This window comes from Coenobita brevimanus, chromosome 102 (genome assembly GCF_032717465.1).
Source record: "Coenobita brevimanus isolate Jiangsu-jjx chromosome 102, ASM3271746v2, whole genome shotgun sequence".
NCBI classification, from domain to species: Eukaryota; Metazoa; Arthropoda; class Malacostraca; order Decapoda; family Coenobitidae; genus Coenobita; species Coenobita brevimanus.
Genome location: NC_137055.1, coordinates 33,345,500 through 33,364,669, shown reverse-complemented (window position 1 = coordinate 33,364,669; position 19,170 = coordinate 33,345,500). Strand labels below are relative to the sequence as shown.

Here is a 19,170-nt window from a genome sequence, read left to right as displayed (position 1 = left end):
TAAATTTCAATTCCCACATGTGACCCCAATCATATATCCTATCCAGATCCTCCTGCAGCATTTTACAATCCTCCTCAACCTCTACCTTCCTCAAGATCTTTACATCATCAGCAAACAGACTTGCATAACTGTTCACTCCATCTACCATATCATTTATGTAAATCAGGAACATTACTGGCACCAACACCGAGCCTTGAGGGACTCCACTTGTTACTTTCCTCCATCCAGAATCCTGTCCTTTATTACTGTCCTCATTTATCTGTCGCTCAAAAAGTCTCATCCATTCCAGGAGTTTCCCCATCAGTCCCCCTATAAACTCTAGTTTCCACATTAGTCTCTTATGAGGTACCTTGTCGAAGGCCTTCTCTAAGTCTAAGTACACACAATCCACCCAACCATCTCTCTTCTGTACCACATCAATCGTTCTTGAGTAAAAGCTCAACAAGTTGGAAACACATGACCTTCCACTTCTGAATCTAAACTGACATTCTGCCAAAATATTCATCTCTTCAAGATAATTTATCCATCTGTCTTTCAGGATTCTCTCACACAATTTTGCGACCATGCTGGTTAGAGACACCGGTCTATAATTCAGGGGTTCTCCCCTGTTTCCTCCCATATAAATTGGTACCACATTTGCCCTCTTCCTTTCTTGTGACACTTTCCCCTCTTCCAGAGAACACACTATTAAACTGTGAATTTTATCCGCCAGTTGTTCTCTACTTTCCTTCAGTACCCAATTAGAAATTCCATCAGGTCCTGGGACTTTCCTTGCATCTTGAGTTTCCAGTAATTTATACTCTTCCTGTACCTCCACTTTTATGTCTTTTATCACCGGTACATTTCTAATCACTCTCTCCCTTTCCAAAAACTTTTTCATTAATGAAAACCAATTGGAAACATTTGTTCATTATTTCAGCTTGCACTGCTGCATCTTTATATACCTCTCCATTTACTTTCAGTTTGGTGATTCCTTCCTTTTATTTCAGTTTGCCATTAACAGATCTATAGAACAGTTTGGGTTCATCCTTGCATTTGTTTATTATACTTTTTTCAAAATTCCTTTCTTCTTCTCTACGTATTCTTGTGTATTCATTTCTAGTTCTTTTATATTCTTCCTTTGTTCTGTTGTTACCTCTCTTTCTCCGGTTGCTCCACGCCTTATCTCTCTCTTTTTTTTGCTATCATATACCTTCTATTAAACCACTCCTTTTTCTTTTTTTCTCTCTCTCTTACTCCTGGTACAGATTTTTCCACTCCCAAATTATAGAGGTTTAGAAAGATATCCCACTTCCTCTGTATCTCTCTTGTTTCTCTGAATTTTCTCCATTCCGCATTTTCAAAAAATCTACTCAGTCCTATAAAATTTGCTTTCCCAAAGTTGTATCTTCCCTGCCTATGAAGTTCGTCTCTTGGCTCAGCGTTCCCAATTATCATCAGAAACTCAATGACCACATGATCACTTTTTCTATTACATCGGTTTCTTTGGTAAACAGTAAGTCTAACCTTCCTAGTGTGTCCTCACCTCGAAACCGTGTCTCTTCTTTGACCCATTGTGTCATCACATTATTCATTATTATATTTAACAGTATAGTGCCCCACGAATCTTCGCTGCCCCCTGAGTCCCATTCCTCCCAGTTCACTTTACAGTTAAAGTCACCCACCAAAGTTATATTGTTGCTTTTCTCATTTATTTTTTGTAATTAACTAGCCATATATGACAACATCTCCTGGTATTCGTCATCATTCCATGCTCTCGTCTTAGGGGGAACATACACTACCACCATATCTCTCTTGCCATTCTCTCCAGTTTCTTATTTCATATATATTACTTCAGCCCTGCCTTCTCCCATTTCCACGGTATCTACATTTATGTTGTTCTTCACTGCTGTCGTCACTCCTCCTCCCATTTTTTCTTTTTTGTCTCTCCTCTACAGTTTTTATTTACCATCTCCCAAATGAACATCAATATCTTCTCTTAATTTGGTCTCTACAAAGCACATGACATCAGGTTCATGTTCTCTCAAGAAATCGTTAATTTCAAGCCTTGCCGATATTAAACCATGAACATTAGTATATACCACCTTCAAATTATTTTTGTTGTTTTTATACCCTCTTCTCTCCTTCTCTACGTCGTTACTACTTCCTCTGTTTCTGATCTTTCATAGTCATCCACCTTAGTTTCCTTCACTTCTGATTCCTCACATACCACTTCCTTACTTTCATATCCATCACTCTCCAAAAAAAGTTTTACATTCTTCCTCTTCCCTCTTATCATTATTTTCCTTTGCTTGTTCCTTCAATGATTTTCAAACTTCTCTTTCTTCTTCATTCAAATCTTTTCTCATTATAAAATTTTCCATCCCTGCCTGTTTGCTTAGTTTCCAGGTCACTTTAAGTATATCATTTACTACACTTTCTGATAACAACTTGACTCATATTGGTCTTGTTTCCCCTTTCTTATAAGACCCTGTCCTCCTTACTTCCTCAACTTCTTTTTCCCACTTGTCTCCTTTGGGATCAATCTTGCCTATATTCTTCTCACCAGGTTCATGTCTCTCTCAAGTCTCACGGATCTAACCTTTTCTTCCTCCTCCCTGTTTCCAAATATTACCACACATCTGTTCCTTTCTACAGTTTCTCTCACTATTTTCTCTTTTTTCTTCAGTATTTTCACTACATTTTCTTCCATTTTTTTTCTTGTTCATTTCCCTTTCTTCTTGGATGATTTCCCTTAAGCTGACCACTTCTTTCTGTTCTTCTACATGTGCCCACTTTGCCTTATGCTCTTCTAATCCACTACTCACCTTCTCCGTTTTATTACTACTCTCTTCTAGTTTTCTCCTCAATTTGATATTTTCATGCTTCAAATTCCTGATCTCATTCGCCGTCTCATTGGACTGGATCAGACTCAGTATAGTAATCTCGGTATTTTCAGACATGTCCTTTAACACTAGATTCTCCACTTTCTTTTCAAGTTCACTAATCCTCATAATCAATGTTTTAACCAGATCCATGACATTAGAATTACTATCAAACCTGGAAATTTGAGTCCCTCAATGTTTACATTATCGGCCATGTTTGAGATTGGTTACAGTATCAAAAACAGCTGTTACCGAAAATACAACATTCATGTATACTCTTTGCCAATAAATCTTTACATTTTTGGTAGTCTGTATTAACTTACAGTATTATAAACTTAAAAGAAGACCATAGGAGACAGGACAAACATAATTCCTGAAAACTATTTAAGGTTTGCAGTGGTGGCTGGGAGCAGTCGAGTTACGTCCGTTCGCTCTGGCTGACAGTGTGTGTGTGTGTGTGTGTGTGTGTGTGTGTGTGTGTGTGTGTGTGTGTGTGTGTGTGTGTTTTATGACTATGAAGTAAGCATTATCAAGTACATCCATAAAGAACCTTACCAAACCCAACCTACCCAATCAAACCAAACCTCACCTGTCCTAACCTAATCTGATCTAACCTAACCTAACCTAACTTAACCTAGCCAAACCTAACCTAACCTAACCTAATCTAACCTAACCTAACCTAACTTAACCTCCTCCTACAGGAGCTGTACATGTATCTGGTAGTCTGGAAGAAGCATCAGGGAAGGATATTGAGTTCAGTGTATGGGCAAGTGACGGTGGTGACCCAAAGCGTGAGTGTGTCTCCCCTGCTGCTGTCATCGTCAGTGTAATGAGTGTGAAGTTAACCCCAGAAGCCTTCCTGCAGACCCACTTTAGTGCCAGCCTTTATTTACCGACTTTTCCGGGGGTGCAAGTAGTCTGTCCAGCACATGATGGGGCTTCACACCAACTCACTTACTCCATCATTGATGGTGATGAAAAGGAGAGGTTTAGTTTTGATGCTGAGAGCAAATGCATCACAGTTCATGATCATCTTAACTTGAAACCTCACTACAATCTGACAGTGAAAGCTACAGATGGCTCAGCATCTGCCATGGCTGCAGTGCAGATATCTGTGCAAGATGCACCTCGGTCCACTATACTGTTCACCAAAGACAAATATCTAGCCAATGTACAGGAGAACACAACTAAACAGATGAATGTTGTGGCTCTAGATGTCAAGGCCCAACCTCTCAACCATCATGTCCAATACACACTTCTCATCCCCAGCAACCTATTCCTGATTCATCCCACAGCCGGAGTTATCAAGACCACAGGCAGACCCTTTGACCGCGAGGTTCAGGACCATTACACGCTAGTGGTGCAGGTAGTTTTTTCTCTCTCTCTCTCTTTTTTTTTTTTTTTTTTTTTTTTTTATACAAGGCTAGCTGCTATATTTTTCACTCCTCAGTTTAGTTACAGCAGTGAACACAGTATGTTTGCCCATACAGTATACAGTACTGCTTGTCATATGTCAGCAGATCATCTTTTTTTCTTCTTAAGAAACAGATTAAATTATTTGAGCATAAATCTATGTTAGTTTAGTATATTAATTTAACTCTGTGAGTTACTGGGAGGTGGAAGAAAGATTTAGGAAGTGGAGGGATGGTATGGGACACATGGGCTTAAGGGTAAATGCAGGTAAAGCAAAAGTGATGATATCTAAGGTTGGTGACGGTACAGTCAAAGCAGAGAGAGAGTGGCCATGTGCAGTTTGCCGCAGGGGCGTGGGAAGTAATTCCATCTTGTGCAGTGTTTGTGATAAATGGGTGCACGAAAGGTGTAGTGGTATTGGAGGTAGACTACTAGATAATGCTGATTTTATTTGTGCGTGTTGGGGAGAGCAGGTGGAGATTGTCACTTGTGAAAGGATTGAACTAGGTGGTGAGTCTCTTGAGTGTGTGGACGAGTTATGTTATTTTGGAGATATGCTGTGTGCTGGAGGTGGGGCTGGACCTAGCTCTGTGGCTAGGGTGAGAAGAAGTTCAGGGAGCTGTTGCTTCTTCTGACATTGAGAGGACTCTCCCTGCATGCTAAGGGGTCTTTGTATGCAGCAAGTGTTAGGAGTGTAATGCTGTATGGTAGAGAGACCTGGGCAGTAAAGGAAGAGGATATTTGCAGGCTCAAACGTCCAGAAATGACAATGAATAGGTGGATGTGTAGTGCATCCCTGCGTGCAAGGCCTAGGGGGGCTGGGTTTACGATGGAAGAGTTGAGAGGTCAGATGGGCCTGGTGTGTATTGGTGTTGTGATGAGGAGAGGTAGACTGACATGGTTTGGGCATGTGGAGAGGATGGGGATGATAATTGGGTGCAGAAGGTGAAAGGTGTTAATATTGGGGTTGGGGTTGCAAGGGATAGACTGAGAAAGATGTGGGACAAGGTCATTAAGTGTGACCTCAGGGTTAAGGGACTGAACAGGGAGGCTGGCATAGATCAAGCAGCATGGACAGCAGCCATTAGGTGACCAAGGCCAATGCATGCAAGCATATTGGAGCTTACAAAAACGAAAATGAAAAACGAATATGATGTGCCAGGAACGAGAGAAGAGCGAGGCAGACATTATAGCTCGTGTATTAGTTCTCAAAGTGGTGAAGGATGTGATTAGTTACAGGTTATGAAGTTATAGTGAAGTTACAGTGAAGGAGTATGGGAGAATGTGGACAGGCATGAGTTGTGACAAAGTGCAGTATTAATCTGGAATGGACTTACATCACTACAATTCTAAATAAGTTTCAGTTGTATTACCTCAGCACCACCACCTTACTGAATTATAACCATGAGTGATGTGGCAGGCACAGGAAGAGGAGGATCCAGGCAACATAGCGCATGTGTTGGTTCATGTGGCAGTGAAGGACATGAACGACAATGAGCCCATGTTCCTAAACCAGCCCTACCTCGCCATAGTGCCCACCACTGCCACCAGGGGCCACATCATTATCAGGGTTAGTACCATAGTAGTAGTAGGAATGATCTATAGTCTGTTGTTTTCACCTGAAGGAATCTGGCCACACCCATAATAGGAATGATATGGATGCATGAAATTCAGTGAGCCATATATTTTTTTTTTTTTATGTGAGGAAGAAGGAACCAAAGGCAACGTACCCCCAAAACTGTTCCTTCCTCCAGGAAAAAAACAAAATACAAGAGAGAGCCAAATTCGAGATCCGGTCATTTCAAGATGCCTGGACACACTGTGTTTGAAAGAATCAGTATCTATGGTTACTAAATTTGTTTTACTGTTCATTAACTTGGCCTAAATTTGTCCTCTTATCATCATTAATGCTGAGTGGAAACAAAAGATTTACACTAGAAATTAATGCTAGTTATGAAAACATGCTGTGATAAGAATGTAGGGCCATAGTATTGTCTTGTCATTGAGCTGTGTGAAATAAGCTGCAAAAGGATGAGTATGAGGACCAAGTTACAGCATCTTCCCCTGTGACTTACCTCTGTGAAATATGTTACAAGAAAGAGGGCTCTCATAAGTTAAAAGAACTACAGTGGAAACTCCTAAATTTCGGCATTATGGGAATGAGCGCACACTGCTATTTGAGAATTCTGTGAGTTAGAAATAACTAATCTTATGGAGAAAATTACTTATGAGTCTGTCATCTTCGAAAAGTTGCTCCCCTTACCCCCAAACCAACACCAAGCTGGTCACCAAAAAACACAGTCAGCCTGGAAATTAGTAAAGCATATTTAATGGGAATGAACAGCATTTTAAGATTCATACCTAACTCTGATAGACAACATTGCTTTAATGGACTGGGGTGGGGGGAGGGGTATCAAGGCTTGAAGCGGACTACAGTCTCTCAGCATGAGGAGAGTATGCTGCTGCCTTATTTTATCATCTCTGTGCTGCTTCCTTTTCATCAGGCTTCCTCAGGAACCCCTCAAAGTTCAAAGTGAAGACAACGGAAGTGGTGTTGTCGCCTTCAGCAGCATACCCATCATTGTAAGAGTCATTGTTTCATTGAGATCAATTCCTTGCCAGATGGGTGCAGCCTTTCCATATTTTTTGTTGAAATTAATCTTTCACAGGTTACTTGTTATTATTCCTCAATTACCACAGCTACTGGACATTTTTATGAGCTTACCTCTGAAAGCTATAAATGAGAATTTAAGTGCATGACTCCCCCAGTACAGTAGTCACTCTAATATCCGGACGCCCAATAACCGAACATCCCCACTAACTGAACCTTATCGTCCTGGGATCAAACATTCCCAAAATGGTCCGAAAATCCAAAAAAATTTAAAAAAAAAATCGATTTTTTGCCGTCCGTAATTTGAACTTGCCGCGCGCGCCGCGTGAGAGCATTGTTTTGGTTCGTCATTCCTCCGACGTCCGATAGAGCACCGCTGCATCCTCCCCACTTCCCGTCTGTCTCTCACTGCGACTGGACCTACGCTCTTCGCAATGGCTGCCCACGTGCTCACTTTTGTGGTGGTGCCGTACTTGCTGCAAGGCCTCCTGCTGCTCTCTGCCCTCCTCTTAGTGTGTGATGATGGCCCCGCCACCTGAGAAAAGGAAGAGAGTGGTGTTGACTCTGGAGAAGAAACGGGAGATATTGGAGAAAGTTGATGCGGGTTGGTCTTCTTCACACATTCTCCGCGAGTTTAACCTGGCCCGGTCGACTTTGTTCGATATCAAACGTTCCCGAGACAAACTCATGCAGTACACGGCTGACTTCTCGTCGAGAAGCAAACGCAACGTGGAAAGGAAGGTTATGTTTACCCCCAAGTTTGCAGAAATCGACCGATCCACGTTGATTTGGTACCGACAGGAACGTGCAGCTGGTGTGATGATACGTGGAACGGAGCTGAAGGCTGCTGCTGAGAAGTTTGCAAGGCTTCACGACGCCCTAGACTTCAAGGCATCCGAGGGTTGGCTCTTCGCGTTCAAGTTGCGACATGGCCTTACTAACCGTAAAGCACATGGTGAAGCATTGGACGCTAATGAGGATGGAGTTGACGAGTTTCGGCACAAGGTGAAAGGCTTGATCGACAGGGAGGGCCTCACTCTCGGTCAAGTCTATAACGCAGACGAAACTGGCCTATTCTATCGCTCGGTGCCAACGAACACTCTAGCCGATGAGATGGAGAAGCGTGTACCTGCCCGCAAGCATTCTAAGGAACGGATATCTGCTTTGTGTTGTGCCAGTGCTAACGGCATGCACCGGCTTAAGCCCGTTATTGTTGGCCGTGCAAAGCAGCCTCGGTGCCTTCGTGGGGTGATGGATGTCCTTCCTGTCGTATGGTACCATTCTTTGAAAGCATGGTTCACAGCTGTGATTTTCAAAGACTGGTTTCACCGTCACTTCGTCAAGGAGGTCATCCAGTACCAGACGAAGACACTGGGAATCCCTCGCGACCAGGTAAAGGCTCTCCTTCTCCTCGACAATGCACCTGCCCATCCGTGCGACAAGGACTTGGTTGCTGAGAATGGCCGTATTAGGTGCATGTTTCTGCCACCTAATACGACTGCTCTCATTCAACCCATGGACCAAGGAGTGATCGTGGCAACAAAGCGCCTGTACCGTCGGAAGTTCCTGGACGAGGTGATGGTTGTTCTCGAGGACGAGGACGAGCGCAGGGAAGGACGTGACACTCGAGGCAAGCGGACTTTGGAAAACCTTCGCTGCTATAAACATCAAGTCTGCGCTGTACAACTGGGCTAGTGCATGGAAGGAAGTCCCTGTGAAAACTCTTGAAAATGGTTGGTCTCGTCTGCTTCTCGGAACAGATGTGGAGTACGATTTCCTAGGGTTTGACGTGGACGACTTCCATGCACGGCTACGTACGCACGGCGACGATGTTGATGTGGACGATGTTCGTGAGTGGTTGGACGACGACGAGGGCGATCCTGGGTATCAGACGTTGTGTGATATCGAGATCGCGTCTTCGGTTGCTGGTGTCAGTCCCGAACTTGAAGATTCCGACGACGAAGGCGATGATGATGCGGACTCCTCTCTGCAGGACACTACTCCAGCCATCCCCAAGCTGAGCGCACTCCGGGAACATCTAGAGTTCATCCTAGACTACCTGGAACACCCGGACTGCGACAGGGAGATGGGGCCCTTGGGACTCGTGGAGGAAGTGCGTGCTTTCCGGCAGCGCATCATCAATCGCCAGAATCGTCGGTCCTTGCGTCAGTCAACGATTGACAGTTTTTTCAGGCCTGTGACCCCTGCTGTGCCAAGCCCTGGTTCCACTCTGTTGCCTCCCCAAGACAGGCCCTCATGCTCCGAGCAACAGCCCAGCACATCAGCTACAGTGGAGTCACTGCTCGATGTGAGTTTGCGGCTTTCCTCAGAGTCTCCTGTAGTCGGTACGCCATCACCACGACCCACCGATGCACCCCTTGGTCGCCTGCCAGTGATACTCTCGGACTCTGACAGTGAATAAACAGCAAGAACTTCTCCACTAGACCACACGGGAATTTTGAGTGTTGTGCAGTGAAAAAAACGGTGTGTTGTGTTAAGGTTTTCGAAATGAGAGAAAAGACTCAGTGGAAACAAAATTTAACGTAACTAACCTTCTTTGTTTTGGCTTTAGAAATTTTGAAAAGATTGGGAAAAGTTAATGTGCAACACTAAATTTAACTGGAACATTATTTGGACTAAAGTGAACACTGTGAAGAGAACGGACTTCTGTGTGTTATTGACTAAGTTCAGTGCAAGACTTCAGGAAGAGTGTACTGCAAGTGCTTCAGGAAATCGTTCTTACTGTCAGAGTCCGAGAGGAGGCGGTTATTCATCGAGGTGGCCAGGGACTTGCTGTAAGTAGCCAGAATGTTTCATATTGTACTTTTTTCCATACTATACTTACCAGAATGTTTCATACTGTACTTTTTTCCATACTATACTTACCTCATGCATGTGCAGTAGGAATGTGTTTTTCAGAGTTAGGCTAGGTTAGGGTCCATAAGTACCAGAATGTTTATTAATGTATGAACATACTTCTAAACCCTCATTTTATGTTTCTTTTGCATTTATTTCAGTCATTTATGTGCCTTATTGGTGTGATTTGGGTGTTAAATAGGTGCTATGCATATCCAGAGGGAGTTGTATAGGTGTTTCTCTGAGTTAGGGTCCATAAGTACAAGTCCATAAGCTGGGGCCCAATATCCGGACGAAACCAATAACCGAACCTTCCGATGGCTCTATTGATCCGGATATTGGAGGGGTTACTGTGTTGTGATACCAACTCTAACGTACGGAAGTGAAGCTTGGACGTTGTTGGAAGGACACAAGTCAAGACTGAGAGCAGTGGAAATGAGTTATTTAAGAGGAGCCTGTGGAGTCACATGGAGAGACAGGCTGACGAATGAGGATATAAAGGAGCGTTGTGGTGTGGATGTGGATGTGATAGGAAGTGTTATGAGGAACACAATGAGGTGGTTTAGCCATGTGGAGAGGATGGAGGGTGAAAGACTGACGAAGAGAGTGTATGTGAGTGAGGTGGAGGGGGGAAGAGGGAGGGGGAGGCCGAGGATGAGATGGAAGGATGGGGTGGAGAGGTATATGATAGAGGGGGGTGTGAGTTGGGAGCAGGGCAGTGAAATGGCGGGGGACAGGGCGACTTGGAGGCGATTTGTTTGTGGCCACCCCAAACGGGATTGAGGCGTCTGGCAATGGATAGATAGATAGATAGAAATGCATGATACACTGACATGTCTAGTCAGAGCAGTGGTTGGTAAACAACATGCCCAGTTGGAAAGATCATTGGTAAACACTGCAGCAGGCGACCTGTCCACTTTCTTAAATACCCGAAAATAGGTATACTGTATTTTGTTTATTACCACTTACTTCTTGCAGTCACAATTCAACAGTTAACTGTCTGTGTTGCATAAGACCAAAATTACCTAACTTGTAATCGTGGGTTTGTTATAGATGGAATTGCTGCACCAGTTTGGTAAATTATTATCTCACTGAGTCCGTAATGGTGGGCAACTTTGGATTTCTTCTCACTGCCATCAGTCCTCCTTATTATGTCTAACTTTTGGGTGTAAGTTAACATAGGCTTCTTCTTCTTCCCCTTCCTTGAAAAAGTTGTTGGCTTAGGAGGTTTATGATTGGCCATGGCAACACTGGGCAGGTGGAGAAAACATGGGAGGGGGGGGAAAAAATCTCTTGTAAACCACACTGGAACCACACGCTAACAGTGAAGAGGAGGCAGTGCACTGAACCGGGCACCAGGGTGTCAAGTGTCGTGTCCATCATGCTTAGCGTGGGAGGGGAGTGCTGTGATTGGCTTATAGTAAGTGCTGTGCTTGAATATGATTGGTTTAGAAATTTCCATGCTTGACTATGATTGGTTTAGAAATTTCCATGCTTGACTGTGATTGGCTTGCGCCTGGCTAGACGTGTGGGATTGAGGTAATGGTGTTACATATTACACGAGGCATCAGAAAAGCTTCGCATTTTAGGCTGCATTTGCAAATTCCTTGTAATATCCATGAGTTACTGATATTGTAAACTGTTGCATGATGTTGCCTTGTATTATGATTCCACTATTTAGGATCGCGCAATTTAGGATATTCCATTGCATAATGAGTATATATCCCAGTGTACTCTACTTACAGGTGCGTGCAGTGGACATGGATGCAGGAAACTTTGGCAGTGTGCGGTATGAGTTGGTGAGGGGGAGCGGTGAGCTGTTCTCTGTCAACAAGAAGACTGGTGAGGTCTCCCTGAAGCAATCACTGATGGTGGCTGATACGACGTACAGCCTCACTGTGGCAGCGTATGATGGTGGACAGCCCCCTCTTAGCTCTCAGGCTCATGTTATGATCAGGTGAGGGGCAGAGGAAATGGGAGGGAAGGAAAGCAAGAAAATAAAAGAGAGAGGAAGAAGGAACGAGAACATCTTAGCTCTCAGGTTCACTTCATATCAGGTGAGGGGTTGAGGAAAGGGAATGGAGGGAAATTAAGAAGGAAAGAGAAAAACGAAGAAGGATCTCTTAGCTGTCAGGCTAACCTTATGATGAGGTGAGGGGAAGAAGAAAAGGAAGGGAAGGAAAGAAGGAAGAAAAGAGAAAAGAAGAGCTGAGAAGGTAAATCAACAACAACCTTCTACAAAAATTCAGACATTTTCTCATGTTATTTGGTATATAATACATCACAGTACTCTGGGCATTTTATATCATTAGATGCTAAGTTCAGGAATACTGTCCTCAAGATACTGTGAATATGGAGGTTTCCAAGGCATTCAGATCAGAGATTAATTCTTTTTTGTTTGGCTGGCCATTACTTCTTTTGCTGTTTGTGTCCCTTACTGAGACCCTCTGAGGTTCATAGCCTGCTGATAGGGTCTTCAGCATGGCTAACTTTTATCTTGCAATAATATTGTCAGGGTAGTGGCAGCTGTATTGTATTGTATTGTCAGGGTGGTGTCAGCTGACGGCCCTGTGTTCAGCGCTAGTCGCTATGAAGCATTGGTGGCCGAGGATACGCCTGGAGGAACCCCTGTGGTGAGGGTGGAGGCAGCCAGTCCATCAGGTGATCCCATCATGTACACAATTGTGGCCGGCAACACACAACACCTCTTCTCCATTGACTTTGCCACAGGTACAACAACCAACAGTAGCCTGAGACTAGATTACTGTTAGTTCTGAACATTTAATGGTAGGAGACTAACCAACACCCCTGGTAGTGTTTATAGGGGTGCATTCACTAATTTAAATTAGATATTAGCTGGGTGTATGGATTTGTGTGCAATTAAGCTCTTCACTCTGATGGTGCAGGAGAGGGGATATTCTCATGTGGTGTCACCAGTATGGCCAGGTGTTGGAGCTGCGTGGTTATTCAGATGTCCCTCACCTCCATCACTATCCTCCAGAAGGAGGATAGAGGCTTGCAGGAAAAGGACATTCAGCTTGCAGTCAAATGGGTTCCCATCCAGATGAGCCTGGGTACAAAACAACAATAACATAAAAGAAGATTTATGTAGATTGCCAGTAAACATAGTCATCCAAGCCATTGTTATAATAATGGTGGTGATGATGTTGATGATGGTGATGATTATGATGATGATGATGATGATACTACTACTACTGCTACTGCCACTGCCATTGCTACTACTACTACTACTACTACTACTGCCACTACTGTTACTACTAATACTGTAATAATACCCCTCATTAGGTGGAGGCGCTCACCATTCGCTTAATGTAGTGCTGCTCTCGTGTACCTGCTCTTTCCTCTCCCTTCCTTCTTTCCTTCCTTCCTCTTCTCTCTTTCTTTCCATCCTTCCTCTTCTTTCTTTCCTTCATTCCTTCTTCTTCTGTCTTTCTTTCCTTCATTCTTTCCTCTTCCTTCTGTCTACAGGTGACTCTATGCTGAGTGACAAGCCAAATGGTTTCTTGTACACCAGGAAACCATTTACTATGCTGGGTGGTAACCATATAATCATATTATACCACCAGGTGGTTTAGTGGGTAATTAAGGTACTCCAGTTTGATTGAGCCTGTGCAGGTTTATATGCAAGGGGTGGTTGGGGTCTACTACTTACATAATGCCACTCAGGGATGAGTGAGGCCGCTCACTCTCAGCTTAAATGTCAGGAGCAACATGCCTAGCCCCAGGCTCCTACACTCCTCATGGGGCAACACAGGATTGGATGACGAATGAATGAATGAATGAATAATAATGATAATAGTAATAATAATAATAATCCATCCATCCATGCATCATCCAATCTTATGTAGCCCCATAGAGGGGCGTAGGAACCCGGAGCTAGGCAAGTTGGTCCTAACATTTAAGATGAGAGTGACCAGCCTCACTCATCCCTGAGTGGCATTACGTGAGCAATAAACCCCAACCATCCCTTGGATATAACCCTACACAGGCTTAATCCGATTGGAGCACCTTAATTACCCATTAAACCACCAGGCGCCTTAACTTGGTTATATGGTTACCACCCAGCATAGTAAATGATTTCCTAGTGTACAGGAAACCATTTGGCTTGTCAGTCAATGTAGTGTCACCCATAGCCAGAAGGAAGAAGAAGGAAAGAAAGACAGAAGAGGGAGTGTAGTATAATCATCATCATCATCATCATCATCATGATCATCTTCATCATCATTATCTGGATCTCCTTTCCTACCTTATGGCAGGGTGAGGAGTAGCAATGTCCAGACAGCCCAAATTTGCCCAATTCAATGGGCCACGCTTCCATTTGCTCACCATTCAAGCCTCTGGAATCCTGGCTCTATCAGATATGCCAAAAACATTCACCACGCTCTGTAGCTTCACATAAACGTATCCGATAGAGTCAGTCCGGACATTGTCATGTTAAAAAGGGGCTCCAAATCCCTGATCATGCACTTCTCCACACAATATTCATCCAGCCAGCTTGATCTCTTGTCAGTCCCCTAGCCTTATCAACTTCCAAACCTCTCTTCCTCACACACTCATCCAATATATCCCTCCACCTTCTCCTTGGCCTACCTCGCCTCCTCCCTCTTTCAAAATTGCTCAGATATATCTTTTTCATCACTCTATTGTTATCCATTCTCTTCACATGGCCATACCATCTCAGTACACTCTCTTCGATTCTTGTGTCTTGAGACTTCCCCACTTCACATCTTTACGAATCACATTGTTTCGTATCCTATCCACTCTCTGTACTCCGCATACGTTCCTCAGCAGTCCCTTTTTCACTGCTCTCACTCTTTTCATGCCACACCATAGTCACCAGTTGAGTGGGCCAGTACTCCCAAGGTGGATGGAAAGCTGATGACAGGGAGAGCTGGAGCTCCTGTTTCATCAGCCCATGGGACCAGTTCCTGACCATCCCTCTTGCTGAACTTTTTCAGTGTCTCAGTAACACAGAGAGTAGGCCAGCATGCTCTCCAGTACAAGTTTCTCTAAGTATCAGCACGAAACTACATGCACAGTACACACTACACGTCCTTTTCCTAAATTCAATAACAAATCATGGCTTCACAACACATAGCCTCAGAGTCCATAGGCGGGGGGAACCATAAATGTCCCCATCTTCCTCCCCTCTCCCGGTGATGACTCGAGCTGCCTGGAACCACTGTCTGACTCACTTCCTTTTCATTTCTGCAACATCTGTGACTTTTCCTCTAACTTTCGCTCTGTTGAGCACCACCTCATCTTCTCTAAACCTCACCTTCTTTTCCTAACTGAGACTCAGCTGTCTGAGGCAACTGACAGCAAATCCTTTTCTGTATCCTCCTACTTACTCTATGCTCATTTCAAAGCCAAAGGTGACTATTGTGTATATATACGCAAAGACTTATCTTTCTCTCATGTTCCTGAACTCGATTCTTCTGAATTCTCTACACTCTGGCTTCGATTTTCCTGTCATTCTCTGACTAAATATATCTGCGCGGTTTACTTATCCCCTAATTCTACTGACTATCAAAAATTCTTCGACTATCTTACTTCTATGATGGAACACATTCTTTTCATTTTTCCTTTCTCTGAAGTCTCCATTCTAGGAGATTTCAATGTTCACCACCACCTTTGGCTCTCCTCTCTTTTCACTGATCCACCTGGTGAACAAGCGTACACATTTTCTAGCCATAATAACCTAGAGAAGCTTGTTCAGCACCCTACCCGTATCCTTGACCGCCTTGGTGAGAGCTCCAACATACTTGACCTCTTCCCTACAACTAATGCTTCTGCTTACACTGTTAATCTTTTCTCTCCGTTGGGCTCCTCTGATCACAACCTTATTATCTTAACCTGCCCTATTGCTCTGGTATGGCCTGTGGACCCTTCAAAGAAACTTCGTCTGTGGCACTTTGGAGCTGCGGATTGGAAGGCCCTGAGGCAGTACTTCATTGATTTTCCCTGGAATGATTATTGCTTCCATGGCCATGAGCCATCTGAGTGTGCCTTGCGCATTACAGAGGTTATTCTCTCGGTCATGGAAGCATGCATTCCTTTCTCATATTCTGTGACTAATGCAAGAAAGCCTTGGTTTAATCACGTTTGTTCTAATGCTGTCCGCAACAAGGAGAGGGCGGGCCTATAAAAGGAACTGGTTCCAACCTGCCCCTGAACACATCTTTTTTACGTTTTTACCTAGAATTGTGCTAAGTCTGTTCTCCTCTCTGCTAAAAATAATTTCATCCTTAATAAATGCTCTGAACTCTCCAACTTGAATTCTTCCCGCTCCTTCTGGGACTTTGCCAAGAATCTTTCTGACAACTTTACCTCATCATCTTTCCCTCCTCTTTTCTACTCTGATGGTTCTGTAGCTATTTCTTCTACTAATAAAGCGGATCTCTTCGCTCAGACTTTCTCCTCCAATTCCACCTTAGACGATTCCGGTGCTGTTCCTCCATCACTTCCCCCCTCTGACTTCCTCATGGCTGACATTAAAATTTCCTCAGCTGATGTATTTTCTTCCATCACAGGCCTCAATACTAACAAGGGATATGGGCCTGATGGAGTCCCTCCTGTTGTCCTCAGGAACTGTGCTTCTGTGTTTACACCCTGCCTAGGTAAACTCTCTCGCCTTTGCCTGTCAACTTGTACTTTTCCTTCTTGTTGGAAGTTTGCCCTCATTCGGCCAGCCCCAAAGAAGGGTGATCATTCTCAGCCCTCTAACTATCGTCCAATTGCTTTAACATCCTGTATCTCAAAAGTTTTCAAGTCAGTTCTTAATAGAAAAATTTTAAAACATCTTTCCTATCACAACCTTCTTTCTGATTGTCAGTACGGGTTCCGTCAGGGACGCTCCACTGGCGATCTTCTCACCTACCTTTCAGGCTCCTGGTTGTCCTCCTTTCGGGACTTTGGCAAAAGCTTTGCCATTGCACTTGACATCTCAAAGGCTTTTGAGCGAGTCTGGCATAAATCTTTAATTTCCAAACTGCTCTCTTACGGCTTCTATCCTTCTATCTGTACCTTCATCTATAGCTTCGTTTCTGGTCATTCTGTAGCTGCTCCTGTAGACGGCCATTGCTCTTCTCGTAGATCTATCAACAGTGGTGTTCTGCAGGGCTCTGTCCCATCACCAACTCTCTTCCTTTTATTCATCATTGACCTTCTAAGCCGTACATATAACCCTATCCACTCATACGCTGATGACTCCACCCTTCACCTTTCCATTCAGTTCCCGCAGCGTCCATCTCAGCAGTTACTCAACATTCAAAGGATGAGGCTATGGCACACCTAATGACTTGGGTCGTATCTCTGACTGGGATAAAAATAATCTTGTTGTTTTTAACTAATCAAAGACTCAGTTCTTACACCTGTGAACCAGACAAAATCTTCCACAGGCATACCCACTAATGATTAATAATATACAGCTTAATCCTGCATCATCCTTGAACATGCTTGGGGTTTCATTCACTCGGGACTTATCTTGGAAAGATCCTTTTACATCACTTGTAAAATCTACTGTCAAGAGATTAGGTGTGCTAAACCAACTCCGTTCCTTCTTTACCCCTGCACAATCATTGACTCTACACGAGTTTTATCTGCCCCTGTGTAGAGTACAATTCTCATGTGTTTGGAGGCTCTCCATAGCTCTTCTCAATAGGGTGGAGTCAAAGGCTTTTTGTCTCATTAACACTCTTCCTCCTGCTGGCTCCCTTCAACCTCTGTCTCTTCCACTGTTGCATCTTTATCTCTTTTCTATTTTTGCTTCAATGGTCACTGCTCCTCTGAACTGTCTGCTTGCATTCCTCCACCTCTACGACGGGCGCATAGCACCCATCTAGCAGCAAACTCTCATCCCTTTTCTGTCCAACTCTCTAATGCAAGAGTTAACCATTACTCTCAGTCCTTCATTTATGCAACAAGTCAACTCTAGAACTGTCTCCCTTTGTCTGTATTTCGTGCTAGCTGTGATCTCTAGTCTTTTGAACACAGTGTGTCCAGGCATCTCGAAATGATCGGATCTTGAATTTGGCTCTCTCTTGTATTTTGTTTTTCTCTTGGAAAGAACAGTTATTATGGGGCTTGTGGCCTTTGGTTCCTTCTTCCTAGCATTAAAGAAAAAAAAAAAAAAGTCTCACATCTATATGTTAACATTGGCACTAACACTCCTTCATGTAAACCTCATGCTGCTGGAACACTCAAGCCCCTGTTTCTTAATAAGGCCTTCATTGCACTAGCTACTTTCCTTCCTTATGTCACTTTACTTTCCACTTCATTTGCACATTTTCCTCTCTCTTTTCACTGTACCCAGGTGGTTGAACTCTATCACCAGTTCCAGTCTCTCTCCATTCACTGTAACATGCACTGGGAGTCACCTTCTCTTTCAATAACCATCACTTTAATCTTTTCTACATTTACTCTCAAGGCACGATGCTCACAGACTTTAGCAAAACTGCACTCTGCACTACTTTATAATGATAATAATGATTTATTCCAAACACTTACAATACTGAGATGACTTTAGAAAGAATTAGGGGCCATATTTTAAAAGGTTTTGAAAATGTTGCATCACCTCATCCTTTGTAATATATTTACCTAGTGCACTTTGATATTATCTTTTATGTTATTCATGCAGATCTTATGTCAGTATTAAAATTAGATAAGTAACATGCAAGACAATATTCAGATGTATTAGGCAAAGTAAATTGCTGAGGAGGAGGTGCTATGAAGCCTGCTGTGTCACATAGAATACAGTATGGCCCAGTGTCTGCATATGCACGTTTACTGTTGTGTCTGTGTGAATGCCAGTGAATAAATGACATTCTGTAGTGTTCAATAAAGGGGAATGCATTCATAACTACAGTGATCCCTTGGTTGTCTCACATGTGGTTATTGTGGGTTTTGTTATCACTGCAGGATGAAAATCTGCACACCTGCCATTATTGTGCATTTTTTGGCTAAAAACCATGGTTATCACATGCCTGAGCCGGTTTGCTGACAATGATGGTGCAAAATCTGTGGTTTCTGAAGGCTTTGGAGAATTAAAAGACAATTCCCTATTCGAAGAGTGAATATTAGATAGTGGAGACTACTAACTCTCCACCCCTAGTCTCAAAACCTCTTACCTCAAGCTCGTCTCAGATCTCTATCTGGTATGTATTTCTTCTTTATAATGCCCTTTTTTCATATTTTAGTAACCTAACCTTGCTTATGTGTGTTTCTGATACTTATCATAACAAAATGTATGCATTTCATTGTTGTAAAAAGAATATTTAGGTTTACAAATGGGGTACCTGGTACCAGTTAGGATGAATCCCATAGGTTCTGTGCTTTCGTTATTGCACAGTTTCACCGTCATACATTAGGCACAGTACAAATTATACACAATAACCAAGGGATCAC

At 43.4% G+C, this 19,170-nt stretch overlaps 1 protein-coding gene across 1 annotated transcript in view; it reads left to right on the top strand.

The window, feature by feature from the left end:
- LOC145415452 (fat-like cadherin-related tumor suppressor homolog) overlaps positions 1-19,170 on the top strand; it is a 693,356-nt gene that overhangs the window by 321,457 nt on the left and 352,729 nt on the right. Inside the window, exons 16-19 of the mRNA XM_080284728.1 lie at positions 3,566-4,230; positions 5,698-5,847; positions 11,490-11,701; positions 12,293-12,474. Of these exons, the coding sequence (XP_080140854.1) occupies positions 3,566-4,230; positions 5,698-5,847; positions 11,490-11,701; positions 12,293-12,474 (1,209 nt within the window). The remainder of the gene's footprint in view (positions 1-3,565; positions 4,231-5,697; positions 5,848-11,489; positions 11,702-12,292; positions 12,475-19,170) is intronic.